Source organism: Podarcis erhardii (genome assembly GCF_964252035.2).
Source record: "Podarcis erhardii genome assembly, chromosome: 13".
In the NCBI taxonomy this organism is placed as follows: domain Eukaryota; kingdom Metazoa; phylum Chordata; class Lepidosauria; order Squamata; family Lacertidae; genus Podarcis; species Podarcis erhardii.
Genome location: NC_138502.1, coordinates 56,033,790 through 56,047,802, shown reverse-complemented (window position 1 = coordinate 56,047,802; position 14,013 = coordinate 56,033,790). Strand labels below are relative to the sequence as shown.

At 44.1% G+C, this 14,013-nt stretch overlaps 1 protein-coding gene across 1 annotated transcript in view; it reads right to left on the bottom strand.

Annotated features, from left to right (window-relative positions):
- LOC309327062 (maestro heat-like repeat-containing protein family member 7) overlaps positions 1 to 14,013 on the bottom strand; it is a gene marked incomplete at its 3' end in the record, with an annotated part of 33,024 nt that overhangs the window by 11,459 nt on the left and 7,552 nt on the right. Inside the window, exons 4-6 of the mRNA XM_081836095.1 lie at positions 13,663 to 13,779; positions 6,288 to 6,383; positions 5,418 to 5,522 (exon numbers count right to left, since the gene is read on the bottom strand). Coding sequence (XP_081692221.1) covers positions 5,418 to 5,522; positions 6,288 to 6,383; positions 13,663 to 13,779 — 318 coding nt within the window. The remainder of the gene's footprint in view (positions 1 to 5,417; positions 5,523 to 6,287; positions 6,384 to 13,662; positions 13,780 to 14,013) is intronic.

Here is a 14,013-nt window from a genome sequence, read left to right as displayed (position 1 = left end):
TCTACTGCCTGTTTTTGTTACAACTTTATGTTTAAAAGGAAGAAAGGAACTGTTATAATTCAATGTATGGGACCTTTGGGTCTGTGCTGGAAGGAGTGAAAAAGAATTTGAATCCCTCTAGAGAGAGCTTTGGGTTATTGTCGTAAGGATGCAGCTAAAGATAAAAGCCTTGAGAAACTAGTTTTTGACCTTGGACTATTTAAGTATGGCTGTTAGGAAGGAAATCGAGTGTGAACTGAACAGGACATTTTATCTCTTGGGAAAGCTGCAAGACCAGATAAATGTTATGGCTACTAACGTGGTAATCTTGGAAACAAAAGTAGGTTTTGGCAAAGAAGTGGACAAGAACCAAGCACAGGAACCTCTTTCAACTGAACAAATTGAAAAATTTGAAAAGGAGAATCTTGTTGTGAGCAAAGTGAGGAAAGGGGGAGCCGTAACCCTACAGAGGCCAATAGTGGATTACTACTTGAGGCCCTACATGATGACAACTAGGAGAAGTAAATATTTGGAGATGGAAGCCTGGTTTGGCCTGGAAGATGAAAGATGGAGAGATCACCCTATGTGGAGATCAAATGACCTTTGGAATATAAATCCGAGCCAGGTGGAGATTGGAAGATTGGAGCTTTGGGGGCCTTTGGATTTGAAAAGAGTGTGAAACAAGATTTGGAATACTTTATAGGCCCTACTTTTAACTATGGAAGTTTGGCAGGAAGTAATATGATGACTGTTGGGTTGGGGCTTCCCCAAGATCTGATTTTCAACATTAAAGACTATCAAAAAGACTGGCAGAGGGGACAGACTTAGGAGCCTCGGATTTAAGATCTCCGGGCTGATGGTTTTCTGAGATTAATGGAACTATTGAGGGGCTGAAACCGGGGAGGGGATTTGGTGAAAGAAAATTGGGAATCTAAAGTATATATAATATAAATTTGTTTTTTTTTAAATGAGAGATGGGAAAATCGCGGAATTGAATTTTTTCTTTGACCTTAGGGGAAATGTCTTAAGAATAAGTACAGATATATAAGTTTTAATGGGAAATAAGATTAAACAAAGTTAAAGTGGATGATAACTTGGTGAAGGAAAGAATGGAAAATTACAGTATATTAAGATAAGATATGAGGATAAAATTAAGATCAAGGATGTGTTGAAATATTTATATGAATTAAAATATAAAGAGGGGAAGTATAGTATGTTAAGATAAACTATTAGGATAAAAACAAGGTTGGAAGGATTTGCTAGAATATCTAACAGAATTAGAATACAAAAATGGGAGGCACGAGGAAGTCAAGGAAATAAGTGATTGCAACTAAGCGAGTTAAAGGTTTGATTTGCTTTTTTACTTTTTTTTCTTTTTACCTTTGTTTTTTATCTTTCTTTTTTCTGTATTTTGATATATGTATTTTTTTATTCTTATTTTCTTTTTTGACTGTATTTTTTCTTATTTTTTTGTAACCTTTAAAATCTTAATAAAAAATTATTTAAAAAAAATAACGGCACGATTAATGGGCGAGTTGGATAGAAGGGAGGCTTGTGCCATAAGCACTCCTATTTCCAGAAACAATGAGGAACGCCATATGCAAACTTGTGTTGATACGACTGCATTTAAAGCTGCAAAGCGTTGTTGGTTCTGCAATAAGCAGGGACATTTTGCAAAGGACTGCAGATCCAAAAGAAAGCAAAGTACTCCCAAGTCTGTTTCTGTTCGTCAGTCACAGTCATCAGCCCAGCAGCCGACATTGTACCGTAAAGACAGAAACGAGCCGCGAGCTTTTCATGCTCGGACTACAGATCGTAAAAGAATTAAAGGTGCCAAGTGGAAGTTTTTTATTGTGGACTCAGGAGCATCTCAGCACATTTGCAACAATCGAAGCTTGTTTATTTCTTTCGAAGAGGAAATTGGTAATGTACATTTAGCCAATTCACAAGTCTTGCAGTCGCTTGGCAGGGGTACTATTAAACTTGACTCTTTAAACATTACGATAGCGAACTGCATTTACTGCCCGTCAGTGGACAATTTATTGTCAGTAAGAAGTTTTGCTCGTCAAGGCATAACTGTGCGTTTCTTAAAGTCAATGTGTGAGTTTTTCAATGGGAACAAATGTCTATTGTATGCCCGGGACTCTGATTATATAGACTGTATTTTCACACCTACTCCCAATCGCCTATAAATTGCAGAGCAGCACAGTCAAGCCAGGGGTTGAGGAGTGTAAGGCCACATTCCGGGTGTGTCCATGAAGCACACAGAATTCTGGGACACCTGAATTTTGCTGATGTAATTAAGACAAAGAATATTGTTAATGGCCTAAACTTAAAACCATGTAAATTCTTTATGCAATGTCTATCCTGTTGCAAGAATAAGATTAAGGTTGCACGCAAGGGTAGGTGCTCAGATAGGAAAATAACTGAGCCATTTGAGCATGTACATTGTGATTTAGTTGGGCCACTCCCACCATCATTAGGAGGTTCTAAGTACTGGCTTACCCTGATAGACCAGTATAGTAGATATTGTTGGACTTATGCAATAGCTGAGAAGTCCCAAGCATTTGAGAAATACAGAGCTTTTTGCAACTGGGTAAAAAATGCATTTTAACAAACAAATTAAGTATCTGTTTTCTGACCGGGGCGGGGAATTTTCTTCTGAGGCACAGGGGCCTACTCACGAGTTATCTTGCCCCTGAAGTCCCTGGCAAAATGGGCTTGTTGAAGTTGTGCAGCATGACCTGCAGGCAGGGGTTAAAACTTATCTGTACGATGCTAATCTGCCCAAAGTCTTTTGGGCTGAAGCGCTCAATGCCTTTTGTTACGTTAGAAATTGCAGTTATCATTCTGGTTTAGATGTCACCCCCTATGAGAAGCTGTTTAAAAAATGCCCTAATCTGAAATACCTACGCATTTGGGATTCAGATGTAATTATGCATTATCCCGCTAAGCAGAAATTGGGTGAGTGTAGTGTTCTGAGAAAATTAATGGGCTACCAGAAGGGGGCGTACAGAATTTACATACCAGCAACTGGCAAATTTCATATTACCAGAAGCATGATACAAACTGTAAATTGGAATGGCGTTGCTGTTTTCCAAGATACTAACGGTATAAATGATACTGAGGAAGAAGAGGAAGCAGCAGCAGCAGCAGCAGCAGGAAATGGTGCTTCTGAATTAATGGAACAAGACAAAAAGCCTGTTGAATCTGATAATTTGTTTGATGATTTAAAGTCACAGGCACCCGAGGGGAGGTTAGATTCTCTTGAGTTTTCTGACCGTGATCTTAGCCTACAGGCACCTCTTCAGTCTGACAATGATGATTTACAACCTGAAACTAGTAGTTTACTTAGTCCCATTAAGTCTGAGGAGTCTGACTCTCCTTCCGGACTGAGACGTTCAGATAGAAAGAGACAGAAGCCACAACGTTTTGCAGATGAACTTTTAAATACTGTGTATGCCAATAAGGCGGTTTTTGAGCCAAAAAGCTACGATGATGTTCAGAATTTACCTAAGCACCAAGTAAATTGGTATAAAGCTATCAACTCTGAGATAGCTTCTTTAAAAGAGCATAACACCTGGTCTCTTGTACCACAAACCCCAGAAATGAGACTTATTGATTCAAAATGGGTTTAAGAAAATGCAAATGGGAAGGAAACGCCTATGGTATGTGGTTTCACCTTTACAGGTGAAGATAAGCCATTTCCTAACAAAACTTTGTATCGTTCTGCTATAGGCAAGCTAAATTTCATTCAAAGAATCTCAAGACCAGATATAACTTATGCTTTTCACTTTCTGGCAAAATTTGTGGAAAAGCCCACTACGCAATGTTTCTCTGCTCTTAAGAGAGTTTTAATGTACTTTAAACATACCAAACATTATAGGTTGCAGTTTACATCATGTATTGACAAAGGTTTTGAAATTTTCTGCGATGCATCTCATGCAGTGGAACAAAATAATTGCAGGGGTGTGTCTGGTATGGTGTTTTGTTATAAAGGTTGTCCATTTGAATGGAAGTCCCAGACACAAACCATTATTTGTCTCTCCACAACAGAGAGTGAATTATGTGCATGCGTTCAGGCCACTTGTGATGTGGAATGGTATCTGCAAGTATTTGCAGACCTACAGATGAAAGTAACACTACTAGTAAGAGTTTACCTTGATTCCCAGAGTGGACTCGCTATCCTGTTTTCAGAGACCAATACGCAGCACACTAGAGTCTTAAGGTTACGTTTACAGTTTGTAAAGAAACTAATTGCTGATGAAATGATTGTATTTCAATATGTTCCAGGTGACAATCAAATTGCAGACATTTTTACTAAAGCACTTCCAAAGGTTACACATGAAAGACATGTACAAAATATGCTTTATGTTTTTGTTCCACAATGATGAACCGCAGGGGAAATGTTGAATGGTTTCTTTAAATGTAAAGGTTCATCATTGTTCCACCAGTTGTGTATGTCTTTTTTTTTAAAAAAATATTTTTTATTAACAATTTTTTGTAAATCACAATTCCAATAAAACAATACAATATCACATCTCTTAACATATATCTTTTCACTGCTTTGGACTCCCTCACATCTCCCGCTCCTGCGTTCTTAGTTATAATTTTATTCAGCAAATTTGTCCCCTTGTTTTTAGTCTTCATAACTAATTTTCAATGTTATACCTCTAATTTTAACTATCATTTTATTCGAATCTTAAAAAGTTTAGATATAACCAACATATTCCAAAATTTTTATCATTTCTTAAATTTATCTTATCTTCATAATTCCCTTCCTTGAACTCAATGGTGCCAAGTTGTTTATACTCTAGCATCCTTCTTAACATTCATACAATTTACAATATTTTTGTAGGTAAATCTTAAATTTCTTCCAATCTTCTTCCACCGTCTCCTCTCCCAGGTCTCAGTTGTGTATGTCTTTAAGGGGCCAGAGCAAAATAACGAGACCCAGCTTTACAGCTGTGAAACATAGCAGGTGCTGAGTTGTATTGATTAAGCTGTGTCAGCATTTGGGTGTAGTATATAAGGAGCAGCACCTAGCTTTCCCATTACCCTGGGGGATGGGTTGGTGGTTGGGTCTGGTTTGTTGTTGGTGTATTTAGTGTATAAGGAGTTTTTGTTTTTGTTATTAAAATCTTGTTTAAGTTATTTTTGAGTCCCTTTTTATGCATTGTCTCCCCAGCAAGCTCTCTGCAGTGCTACTATACTGCAAAAAGCTAACACTGGCACCTCTCAGGTGGGCACTATTGCCATTATAAGAGAACAAGGGTGGTGAGTTCATGGTGAGTCCTGGCACCTCTTTTTCTAGAAAAATAGCACTGGCTGGCACCTTCCCCTGGAATGGCCATGCCATACAGCTTTCATCTAGTTCACACCTGAACTTTCCAACGCAATACGATTTGAAATTGCAGCGTTAAGCCTTGGTCACTCACATCAAAGTCCAAATGCTCGGAGACATATTTCAGGAGTACGTTGGTGGTCTTGACTGCTCTTTGCCTCTCACTGATTTTTGTGGAGTCAATCCAGCCATTTGTGTGCTGCGGGAGAGAAATCATCGTCATCACATGGAAGGACAACCCTTAATCCAGGTTTGCAAATTCACAAAGCTTCATAGAGGGGACAAATTGCAAAAGGGGGTTGTTTTGTAAAGGAGAAAGTTTGCTGCAATTTGTTTATTATTATTATTATTATTATTAATAATAATAATAATAATAGCCCACCTTTTTCCCAGACAGGGACTCGAGGCAGCTTAGTAGAATTAGATATTAATTGGCTCTTGGGTTGCTTTTGCTTTATCATGCATTTTCTGTTCTGATTTTGTATTTTTATGTTGTGAACTGCCCTGCAATCTGTCATTGGTGTGTTTGTGTGTGTGATAATTACAACAATACAACATACACCTCACCACAGCCATAGCAATGGAATGCAGGAAGCATCCTTAGACCAAGCCCAGCCATTGATCCACAGGTAATGAGGACTGGCAGTTGGCCCTTTGGCCTTTCAGACAGAGAGCCTTTTCACAGCCCCACCTGGAGTGCTGAGGACTGAACCGGGGACCTTGGGCATGCAAGACAGATGCTCTGCCCCGAGCCACGGCCCTTCCCCACAGGCCATCAGCAGAGGACATATCTTGTGTGCCTTGCACAAGCATTGCTAGCAGAACAGAGGCCCACTTGACCATCAGCACCCACAACCAGCGAGTTGGCCACAGATGCCCCCCGTGCAATCATTTCAAGAGGGTCTGTCCTCCGGCATGGGAGCTGCTGCTTCCCCCTGCTCTGACACCTTGGGGACTCCCTTACCACTAATATCTTCTGCAGCGTCTCCAGAGAGGGGGCCTCCGACAGCAAGCTGGTGAGCATGTTGAGCCAGATGTCGATAGTTTCGTGATAACAGTCCTGGAAGGAGAGAAGCAAAAGCAGTTAGAAGCTGAAGACCCCCATGGAAATCCCATATGCTCTGGAGCCTTCTAGTCCAAATTCGTAACAAAGCTTATGCAGGGGTTCAAGCAAGGCACACAAAGAGTCATAAACATCAAACGTTTCTTGATGTATATAAGGTTACAGGTCATGCGATATAAAGATACAGGACTCCACACTGGGCTCAACTTCCTTGGGGTGTTCCAAGGCAGAGGGCCTTCTTGGTGGTGGGGCCCACCCCGTGGAACACCCTCCTATCAGATGTCAGAGAGATACATCATTATACTTCCATCTGAAGACATCTGAAGGCAGCCCTGCATAGGGAAGTTTTAAATATTTGATGTCTGGCTGTGTTTTAATTTGTTGGAAGCCGCCCAGAGTGGCTAGAGTAACCCAGTCAGATGGGCAGCATATAAACAAACAAGCAAACAAATAAAATTAAATGCAGCGTAGGAGGGAGGCATGAGAGTCACAAAATGCAGGCATGCAGGAATCATTCGTGGATGCATTCTAGCCAAAGGTGAAATGCAATAAATATGGAAACAGGATTAAAATCAAAAATATACACCCCAAGTCTCTGGCTGTTACATCATTGTGATGGGTCAAGTGTCTCGGGCAGCATTCTTGGCAGCTTACACGGCTCAGACTCTTTGCCCTCAAATCCTTTAACCTGGCAACCCCATTTTCCTCCAGAAGCAGAAGGTCCAGTCACCTGGCTCTGTGTTGCCGGCACGGAGCTCCCGGCTTTGACCTTCGTAACCTGCAATGATGGCAATTGGAAGACCTTCCTGGTGGTTTTTTGTAGCAGCTGAGACCGGAGCAGGGGGTCCATGCGTGGTCTCAAGGCACTGAAAAGAGAAAGAAGGGGAGAGGAAAGGATCAGCACCCAGCAGTCCATAAACCTGGTGAAGAAATATGTACTGTGTCTGGCCGTACTTACGTCATGCGAATGATCGTTTCCATTGCGGGCTGTAAGATGGTGAGTGATGCCATTGGCTCCTCTTTGATGACCTCCTGTGGTGGGGAAGCACACAGCATGTCAGGGAACTGGAGGCGCCATCCCTGCCACCACCACACCAAGCCCTGAGTTGTGCTCTCTATCCAGCCCACTTGACAACTTCTTTGCAATTGGCAAGTGGGTCCTCCTAGGGGAGGAGAGTGGGCTTCCTGGATCTGGGAATAAGATCCCTTTTTCTCCTGGGCAGAGCTCTACCGCATAAGAACAGCATAAGATCAGCCTTCTGGACCAGGCCAAGGGCCCATCTAGTCCAGCATCCTCACAGCATTCTCACAGTGGCCAACCAGACGTCTGTGAGAAACCAGGGAGCAGACCATGAGCCCAAGAGCCCTCTCCCCGCCTGTGGCTTCCAGCAACTATATTCAGAAACATTGCTTCCTTCCTCTGTGGAGGTAGAACATAGCAATCATGGCTGGGAGCCATTGACAGCCCTCTCCTCCTGGGAGAACCTAGCCTCTTTTACTTAGGCACTGGTGACATCCTACTGAGGTTGCCACAATGTAGGGCTGCCTTTCAAGTGGGTTTGGAAACTTGAGTTGGAGCAGAACGTGACCACCCAGAAATGGTTTGGGGCCAGATGATCAGAACATGCAACCCAGAGCTAGACCTACACAGCTATTTTTAAGAAAAAACGCTCTGAAAAGAAACCCCAGGAGATTCCCCCTCTTTTTTTCTTTTTCTTTTTACTCACTGTGATGCAGAAGGTGAGCTCGTCTTTGTGGGGGAAGGTGACATATCCCACATTCGATTGCACAAGCGCCTTGGTTGTTAGAGTTGCTGCCTTCATAAAGCTCTTCTTCAAAGCCTCATTCTGAAAGGAGAAGGGATTTTATAAAATTGAGTTTGAATCAAAATCACAAGGAAACATAAAGCCACACTGACCCTAATCCTAATTCTAATCCTTACCCTAACACTAACCCAATCCAAAAACAAAAAATTCCTTCCAGTAGCACCTTAAAGACCAACTAAGTTAGTTCTAGGTATGAGCTTTCGTGTGCATGCACACTTCTTCAGATACCAATCCAAAAATTAACCCTAACCCAGAAGTGGTCTTGTTAGATAGTTAAATTCATGTTAAATTGCTGTTTTAGGGTTTCTTTAAAAAAAGTCTGGAACAGATTAATCCATTTTGCATTACTTTCTATGGGAAAGCATGCCTTGGTTTGGAACGCTTTGGTTTCAGAATGGATTAAGTTTGAGAACCAAGGTACCACTGTAATGCCCCATCTGGTCCTAAGTGTGGAGCCAGTATACACCCCAGTCTACAACCCTTCGGTGGATGAAGCCAAAAACCCTGCCCTAGGGCACAGTCTGAAGGCATGTGGTGCAAGGACCTTGATGGAGCTCAGGAGGTCTGCTCAGTGCCTGGATGGTGACCACGGGGGAAATGGTTGCACACCTCCTGGAGACGTATGACAGGAGAAAGGCAGAATATACCATATTTTTTCGAGTATAAGACACCCCCTATTTTGGGGGACTCCAAATTAAGAAAATGGGGGAAGGATTGCCCAGAGTTGCTGAGCTTTTCGGGGGTAGGATTACCCACAGTTGTTCAGCTATTTGGGGGAGGGGATTCCAAAAATTGCTCACCCGCTGAACCTATGCTGCCACTCACACATGTCGCAAAACCCACCTATTGTCTGTCCCTCGCCGGCAGAAACCGCCAATCGCCTTCCCAATTTCCGCAGCGACAGCCAATCAACACCACCCCTTGCTGCAGCCACCAATAACGCACACAATAGCTGTTGACTATCTCCGGCTTGCAGCGGCAACCAAACCCACGTCCCCCCAATGCACTCTCTGTGTATAAGATGACCCTCATTTTTAAACATCATTTTTTAATAATAATAAAAAAAACCCTCGTCTTATACACGGAAAAGTATGGTATAGCTGAGAGAACAAACAACAGGAGTCCGTGTGATAATCAGAGCCATACCTTCCTGCTGTTCTGGAATTGGAAGAGGAGCTCCTCTGTGATGAGGTCTATAAAAAGGGGGAGGTCATCCTGCCGTGCCCCGGATGCCATTTGACCACAGCAAAGGATGACGGTGATACTGGCATTCGTCTCGCTGGTATTCTGGAGGGAAAGGATGGGGAAAGTGAGTTTGGGAACCTTAAGTGCAATTGGAGACAAATCACCATTTAGTTGGGACCTTTTAGCAGCTGGGAAAATATTAGTAGTCAGTAAGTTGTTGTGCGAAAGGTGGAGGGCACAAGGAGAAGGGGACAACAGAGGACGAGATGGCTGGACAGCGTTCTTGAAGCTACCAGCATGAGTTTGACCAAGCTGCGGGAGGCAGTGGAAGACAGGAGTGCCTGGCGTGCTCTGGTCCAGGGGGTCACGAAGAGTCGGACACGACTAAACGACTAAGCAACAACAACTTGTTGTGCAGACTTACAAATTTTGTATTTTTTTTCCTCCAGGAAGCTCAAACTGCTGGCAAGCCAGGGCTCCCCCACCCTATATATGTGCATCGGGTTCTTCCTGCCTAAATATAGAGCCTGACATTTGACCCTATTGAATTTCATTTTGTTAGTTTGGGCCCAGTTCTCCAATCTGTTAAGGTTATCTTGAATCCCGATTCTGTCTTCTGTGGCATTGGCTACCCTTCCCAGTTTGGTGTCATCTGCAAATTTGATGAGCATCCCCTCAATTCCTTCATCCAAGTCTTTTATTTTTAAAAAAGTGGAACAACAACGGGCCAGGACAGAACCCTGTGACACCCCACTGGTCACTTTTCCCCCAGGATGATGAGGAACCATGAAGGTGTTCTCTTTGGGTTCGGTCAGTCAACCAGGGAGAAAGTGCAGGACAGTGTAGGGTAGACTGACCACTGGTGCTCTTTTCCATGGGAGCTGCTTTTTAAAAATTAAAATGAACCAGGTGGATCTGCTCATCTTCTCCATAGTGAGGGTTGGGAAATTTCCTTGGTCATTTACCAACTCACAGCAAAAATCCAGAGGTACCACACTCCTGGGTTTCATTTCTCTTGGATGGCAGAGCACAAGAGAGTTCAGGGCTGCGTTCAGATGTAACAATAAACCAGAGGGCATCAACATAGGTTGGCCTCTAGCTCCCATCAGCCTCAGCCAGCATGGCCAGAGGTCAGGAGGGATGGGAGTTGCAGTCTGTAGCATCTGAAGGGCACCATTTTGGTTACCTCTGTGATAAACTATGGTTTATTATTGTGTGAATGAGCCTTGGACTCATCGGCTCCTGCTCCCTTGAGGGAAGCTTGAGGGAAGTTAACTGAAAGTGGAAGGAAAAGGATCTGATCTCCTTCCAGCTGGGTTGGAGAATTGGAGAGTCGGGGGCACATGACCCCAAGGCCCCCTCAGGTTATGGAACTGTTAGATCCGCACGCAGTTACTATGCCTTGTGAGATAAGATGGCGCCCAGTACACTTCTGCTGCGCCGATGGACGTCTGTGCCGATAGAAAACTTGAGCTCCCTTAGCTCTCTTAGCATAGTCCTTAGCAGAGTTTTGCAGCGGCAGAAACTGTTGCCTTGTGTGTGGATAATAAATCAGACTGAATGCAGGCTTCTTGCTAAACTCCAACAGTCTTTTAATGAGTAGAAAAACATCATAAATCAGCCCGGCGAAAGAGCAGACATCCTTTCGCCTCTCAGCCAAAAATGAAAGGAAACTCACACACAAAGAAAGATTCCCGTATGTGAACATAACCACGCCTCAGAATGTGAGACGTCACACAGAACTGTTTAACCCTGTAAGTTCTGATTCTCCTCACATGCCTTTGTAATAATTCGCTTAATTGACAAATATATGGAGGTGAACACAGAGAGCGACACTCAACTATGCTTTGCTTCAAGTAGACCTGTCGAAATGAATGGGCCTAGTCATCTTCATTAAATTCAGTGGGTCTACTCTAGAACATAGTTGAATGGGGCCAGCAGGCACTCCCGTAAGGCAAAAGAACCCTTGCACGAGAGCAAATTTGGCAGGGGGTGCAGCTGAAACCTCTCCCCTCTTTCTCTCTGCCTCTCCCAGCCTGCCGCCTGCCTTCTCTCTTGGGTTCTGCTCCCTCCCCTCAGTTGGAGAGGTGTCCCCTCTTCCAAACTCTAAGAGGTTCTTCATTCAAAGCTTTCTGACAGCAGAACACTCTCCCTTGGGAGGTTGTGGACTCTCCTTCGTTGGAGGTTGGATGGCCATCTCTCAGGGATGCTTAAGATTCCTGCATTGGAGGGGGTTGGACTAGATGACCCTTGGGGGTCCCCATTAGCTTCCACTATTGAAGAAATGCCAACCAACCATCTGACAACCAACCTAAAAACAGGGGTCAGTGTACTTTGGGGGGTGACCAATGGTTTCTAACGAATCTGTTTGTTTGTTTGACTGACTGACTGAGCCAAGGGATCAGATCAGATCTAGGATCTGGAGCCACAGAGACAGGACTGCTGGAGCCCACTTCAGAAGGATGACTGAGACATACCCACAGAGGAAGCTGTCTGGCTTCCATACTGAGAGCAGATCCAATTGCCTTTTTGGAATGGTAAGGATCCCATCCCTTGAAAAAGAGCATGTTTGGAAATGGGGCAGGATTCGTTCTTTTCCAACATGCTTTGGTGTGGATGTAAAGAGCCGCTAAGGATCCAATCCGCCAGGATCTTCGTCTAACCATTGGCCATGCTGTCAGGGGCTGATGGGAGTTCCAATTCAAAACACACGGATGGGGAAGGGGCACCAGGCTGGGGATGGCTGACCTACACTCTTGCTACGCTCCTTCCTCACTTCACACCCTTACCTCAGATGTCTCAGTATTCCTTGCAATGGCTGCGTGGCCGAAGTCCCGCACTGCCATCAGCACCTGTGAAATATGGGTGCTTGAAGCCACACCGATAGCCTCAGAAATTCCCTAGGGAGAATGAGGCACGTCAAACATGTCATTTTCTTGATTGCAATTAGTGATAATAATAATAATAAATTTTATTTATATCCCGCCCTCCCCAGCCAAAGCTGGGCTCAGGGCGGCTAACAACAATTAAATAGTACAACATTCTAAAAACATTTCATTATAAAAATTAAATAAAATCAATTAAAATGAAATTGATGGCAACCATTAAGATAAGCTGATCATGAGGGATGGAGGATAAATGTGATTCTGTAAGCAGATTCCTGTGAAATGTGGGGAACCAAATTTAAGAATGGAGAAATGAGACACTTAGAGAACCAATTTGAAGAGATCCTTTCATCCCGGATAATAATAGGGGTGGTTTGAAGAACGATATTTCTGTGGATTCTGATGTGAACTGACCAGACCACACCTCCCAGACTCGTGCAGCTTGCAACGCAAGGATGCCTTGCATTCTGACATTTTCAAATCTTGTGATACAGTTCTTGGCTTCATTAAATACTCAACTACATTAAAATGCATCATTTATTCCCTGGAAGTATTTGTAATCCACCGCTCACCCAAAGGCGCCAGAGCAGGAATATGCACCATCTAAACCAGGGTGCTCCAGTTTCTCATACCAAGTGGGCCACAAGAGTAGTTCAGCACAGAACCTGTGGGCCGCACACTGACTTGTCGTGTGGGAGAGGGGAGCAAGGCCAAAATCTGACACACACGCCCCGGCCCGCATGCTGCCTTCCCAAAGGTAGGCAGGTGAGGCGCTGGGTTTTGGGAAGGAGGCACGAGGCTCTGGCGGGACCTAGAGCCTTCCCACCTTCTTGCCAAAGGTGGGAAAGAGCTAACTGAGGACCCTAGGACCCTGACAGATCACACCTGCCTCCTTCCCCAAGCCCAGCACCTCCTTACCCAGCTTTGGGAAGGCAGTGCAAGGCCTACAGGTGTGTAGGGGTGCCTCCAAGCTTGCTGAGGGCTGCCAAGGCATTGAGGGCCACTTGCTGGCTGCTCTGATCTAACCCAAAACTAAACAAATCTGCCCAGATATGTTGAATGCTGAAAAGCAGTTGCTCCTGTAAGAGGCTTTGAGGGGGTGAGTGGGTGGGTACAAAATCTTTGGAGGGAGGAAGGTCATGAGCAGAGACCAATCCGGAAATCAGGACAGAGGGCTGGTGGGGTAATGTCAGGGACTGGCTGGATGAGTAAGAGTGGGGGACCCTGGATTGTGGTGGTGGGACACTGGGGAGCAGCCTGGGGAGGCGCTTGAATCAAGAGGGTTCAGAAGGAGGAGGCTCTTCCAGGACAGTCTCCGTGTGAGCGCAGTCCCAGTCCCGCTGGCTCTCCTCCCCCCTGACATCTCACACATTCACTCACCTCTCTGTCTGCTTCCTCTTCGAGAGGCAACCTCAGGAGTAAGTGCAGGTACTGGTGGACTGTCTCTGCGCTCCTGGAATCCCGCAGCTTGAGTCCATAGTATCTATAGAGGGCGTTCTAAGGGTTGGGGAAGGTTTGGGTGAGTCACAGGGAGGAGACCCCACCAGCTACATCAACTGCTTTTGGAAAACCAAAAAAATTCAATTTTACCGTCTGAAAATGTCGGGTAATACTAAATAATAATAATAGATTGCAAGTACTAGGCAATTGTTTTAATGATTTGTATGCAATTTTACACATCTTCTGAATTCCCAAGTCACGTTACAACTCTTTAAAGGTAAAGGTAAAGGG